Genomic DNA, 4,289 nt, shown 5'->3' with positions numbered 1-4,289 from the left:
CCTGCCAGTAAACACAGTGTGGGCTTTGAGGCAGGCCTGAGGGCCCCACCCTCCCAGACAACAATGGAGCAGTGGGCTCAGGTCCCAATGACATAGCTGGGTTGTTAGGGGCACGGGAGAAGAAATGATGTGTCTTGAAATCCACCTCACAGGTCTCAGTGAGATGAGGGTCTTGGTGTGTGGGGTGCCGAGTCCAAGGCCTTAGAGGCTTCAAGGTGAGTACACTGAAGTAAGACTGGGGGTTCCACACTAGGCAGAAACGCTCCCCGCAATATATACCAGAAAACCCCTGCAGTCCGCTGTGGGAGTCCTGGCAGGAAGTCTGAAGGAGACTCCTCCCCCGCTTCCTCATTGCATGGGGATCTAAGTGACATGGTGCCTTGGCCTCCCCTCTGCATCCTCAGGGCAGCAGAAGGGAAAGGGCCCAGACCCTGTGTGAGTTACAGGGGTGGACCAATTTTACCACGACCCCAGACCAAGGGGACCCACCGAAACCCACTCTGTGCTGCTGGCAGGCCTAGGAGCCCCCTGACATGGGTGTGCGGAGGTGGTTCCCCCTGACGTTCCCAGGGTCTTCAGAAATGTGTGGGCCTAGTTTGGAAGGGATGATTTCCAGTCATGAATAGAGGAGTCGAGGTTTTGCCAGGATTAGAAGGGTGAGAACATTTATTTGGGGAGAACTGTAGCTACCCGCTCTCTGAGAAAGAAAGAGACCCCACAGCACCTAGGCATCCCCATCCCCATGCGGGAGGCCCCAGAAAGGGGTAACTGGATGTGACATGCTTTGCGTTTGTGACACGCTTCCTGTGAGGTTTTGTCATTAAGGACAGTTAGTCCAGGTGAAACCAGATCAGTAGGGGGTCAGTCCAGGACCAGGCAGGAATAGAGACAAGTCTCTGGTGGACAACGTAAAGGGCCTCTGCCCCAGAAAAGATGGGCCAGCCCGCTGTTGGTCCTGGGTGACCCGGGGGCAGCGGACGGGGGAGCAGTTGCGGCCTCATCTCATTTTGTCTCAGAGCTCTCAGGACGTGAGGACCTTGGTCTGCGAGGACGACGTCAGCCCATTCCCGGAAGCCATATCCGGTCCACGGACAAAGGAGGAACAGATCCTGCTAAGAATCAAGGTGATGACCCTGAAGGACGAGTGAGTTCACCCCAGAACAAAGAGGGAGCCCTAGAGAAATCTGCCGTGCTGTGACTGTCAGCCCTGGAAACCCTGGGCAGTGCTGCGAAGCTGAGCACTTCCTCAGTCTCAGATTGGTTGTCTCAGGGAGGGGAGGGCCCTGGTCTGAGGCCTGAACTCAGGTCAGCATGGGCAAGATCTCAGGCCCTGGCAGGAATCAAGGTGAGGACTGAGGGGAACTAGAACACGTGGGGTCCCAGGCCTGGCCTGCCTGATCTGTGAGCTGTGGGGAAACTGGGAAGAGTGTGTGGATCGGCTCCGATCACTTTCTCTTCCAGTGTCTAATGGAGAAGAGGCTTTGTTCTAAGTAGATTGGGCTCAGTAAAGGGTGGTAGTTGTCTAGGCTCTGCAGGAGGTCAAGGAGACATAGGATGGTAATGTATCCCAGGATAAATGGATTTAACACTTCCGTAACCCCTTATTGACACCTGGGAGGCTCTGGGCATGTGCAGTCAGATGTGAGGCCTCACATTTACTTCTGTTCACTCTCAGGGATGCGTGTACCAGTTCTCAGAATGTCCTCCTTTGTTTCATTTTGCAAAGGCTTCTGGATCCAGTAGGTGAAGGCCTTTGTCTGAGGTACGTGTCCTCATGTCGCAGAGCAGACGCAGGTCAGGCAGTGCCAGGATTTATGGTGAGGTGCTTGCCCTGAATGTGTACCCAGTGGGTCCCCCACAGCCCAGGAAAGGAGACCCCACAGTCTCCAAATCCACCCACCATACTGTCAGCCCACGAGCATGGACTGTGCCAGCTGCACCCTGAGGAGCCGTCTCACCTGTTGCTTCAGGTTCTTAGCGGACGGGACGCCCAAACAGGAGAGTGCTGTGAGGCCCGAGAGCACCCTAAAGAGGAGACCTGTAAGTCGCCTTCCTCAGAGCCGCCTGAGGTGCATTTCTCAGGTGAGGTCGCTCACACTCTGTTTCTCCCCCAGGCGTGGGTCCCCAAGGACCACTGTCCGCCCACACTCCTCTGTCGCTGTCTCATCAACAGTCACCATGCCTCTCAGTCAGAAGAATGAGCTCTCCAAGCAGGGGGAAGATTATGTGGATCCAAGACAGAGACAGGGCTTGCTAGAAGAGCAAGTGCTTGGGATTGAGGAAGAGGAGGAGGCCGTATCCCTCTCTTCCTCCTTATCTTCCTCTTCCTCTGTCCTGTTAGACAGCCCAGAGGAAGTTGCTGCTGGTGTGGCATCTAGTCCTCCCCAGAGCCTAGAGGGTGCCTGTCCTTCCCCCACTGCCAGGGAGGCCGTTCTGTTGAGCCAACCCAAGAAAGAGTGCCCCAGTAACGAAGATGAGGTGGGGAGGAGCACCAAGGAGGACCCCGAAGATGCCGAGTCCTCCCAGAAAGAGGCACTGCGTTTGAAGATGGTCGACCTGGTGGTGTTCCTTCTCCTAAAGTATCGCACAAAGGAGCCGGCCACCAAGTCAGAAATGCTGAGTTGTGTCATCAAGGAGCACCAGGACCACTTCCCTGAGATCTTGAGCCGAGCCTCGCGGTGCCTGAGGCTGCTCTTTGGCATTGAGGTGAAAGAAGTCGACCCCAGCAACAACGTTTATTTCCTGGTCACCACTCTGGGCCTCACCTACGATGGGATGGTGAGCGGTAGGCACAGCATGCCAAAGACGGGCCTCCTGGTCACGATCCTGTGCTTGATCCTCCTGGAGGGCGACTGTGCCCCTGAGGAGGAAGTCTGGAAAGCCCTGAATGTCATGGGGCTGTATGATGGAAGGGAGCATTGCATCTATGGGGAGCCCAGGGAGCTCATCACCAGTGTTTGGGTGCGGGAACAGTATGTGGTGTACCGGCAGGTTGCCAACAGCGATCCTGCTCGCTACGAGTTCCTGTGGGGTCCCAGGGCCCACGCTGAAACCAGCAAGAAGAAGGTCCTAGAGTATTTGCTCAATCTCAAAAGTAAGAATCCCAGATTCTTCTCAACTCTGTCTGAAGAGGCTTTGAGTGATCAGGAAGAAGAGGCCTGAGCCCCACTTGCAGACAGGCACCTTTCAGGCCCACGTCCGGCATCTTCTCCTGCTGGGCATGAAGCGAGGCCTATTTTTCACTCTGTGTTTGAGGAGAGAGCCTCTGGGGCCAGCGCAAATTAGGGGAAAATTTGTAGTATTATCTTAGGGTCCCATTATAATTTAGAAATTCATCTCTCTTAAATATAAGAATTTTTCAAATTTTATTTCTTTTAATATAAGGTTTAAAATGAATAGCATCTAAGTTTGTGCATGACGTTGACCATATATGTATTTTCACTAACCTGTTCAAGAGTGAGAGTTTTGCTATTGTGTAACACAAATAGGGGCACCTTCCATTCTAGTTTGTGATCCTGAACTAGTTCACATGACATTGGAACAGGATATCTATGGAAATGTGAACTCACCAGTAAATCGAAGGTGGTCAAGAAATACAGAAATAAAAGTAAAACCTTGTTAATTCCTGCATCTTCTCTTTTCTCGTCCGTCATTCTGTGAAACAATTGTATATAGCTGGATCTGCTTGGTTCGTTCCAGAAAGTGGGAGGCATTTCACGGGAATAGAGAAGACGCGGGCTCAGAGGTTCATTTATTCCCCAGACTTTCACTGAGCCCCTGTCCTCTGGAAGGCCCTGTGCTGGTGGTGGGGAGACTAGGATAAGCAGGAGAGACCCCCGCACAGAGCGATTGTGTAGGGCCTGCAGTGTTATAAGGAAGGTGCCGAGGTGCCCCCTAAGTCCTCTAGAACAAGCCAAAGAAGGGGAGATGTGGTAGGCCTCCAGGGGCGAGCACTCCAGTGTAAATGGGCCGAGCCAGGGCAGTTTGGGGCTTTTGGGATGGCGTGCTTTTCTCATGGGGGGTTGTTTATAATGAAACTAGGAGGTGGCGTCTGCCAGACTGGACAGATGGTGTGTATCTTGGGTTTGAGAGGAGTGCCTGAAATGGAATCGCTCTGAGAAGTGCCTTTGGATCATGGAGAAATGTCCGCCTGTAACAGGGAGCTAGCATCCCGCAGGTTTTTCCCAGTACGTTCGAACACCGAGAACAAGGTGTTTTATCCCCATCATCGCAAGGATTTCCTGAGAAATCGAGGTCCCCTTCCTTGAGGGAATGAGTCACTGGACAGG

General features: G+C 53.3%; 1 protein-coding gene across 1 annotated transcript; it reads left to right on the top strand.

Moving 5' to 3' along the window:
• The first annotated feature begins 1,311 nt into the window (after positions 1–1,311).
• Positions 1,312–3,320, top strand: LOC105308816 (melanoma-associated antigen 8-like). Its single transcript, XM_023525797.1, has 3 exons — positions 1,312–1,345; positions 1,912–2,082; positions 2,342–3,320. The coding sequence occupies exons 1-3, from the start codon at positions 1,312–1,314 to the stop codon at positions 3,160–3,162; spliced, it is 1,026 nt and encodes a 341-aa protein (XP_023381565.1). The 3' UTR covers positions 3,163–3,320.
• The last annotated feature ends 969 nt before the right edge of the window (positions 3,321–4,289 follow it).

Source organism: Pteropus vampyrus, unplaced genomic scaffold (genome assembly GCF_000151845.1).
Source record: "Pteropus vampyrus isolate Shadow unplaced genomic scaffold, Pvam_2.0 Scaffold629, whole genome shotgun sequence".
In the NCBI taxonomy this organism is placed as follows: domain Eukaryota; kingdom Metazoa; phylum Chordata; class Mammalia; order Chiroptera; family Pteropodidae; genus Pteropus; species Pteropus vampyrus.
The sequence above is the reverse complement of the archived record's forward strand: the minus strand, read 5'-3'. Positions and strand labels throughout refer to the sequence as shown.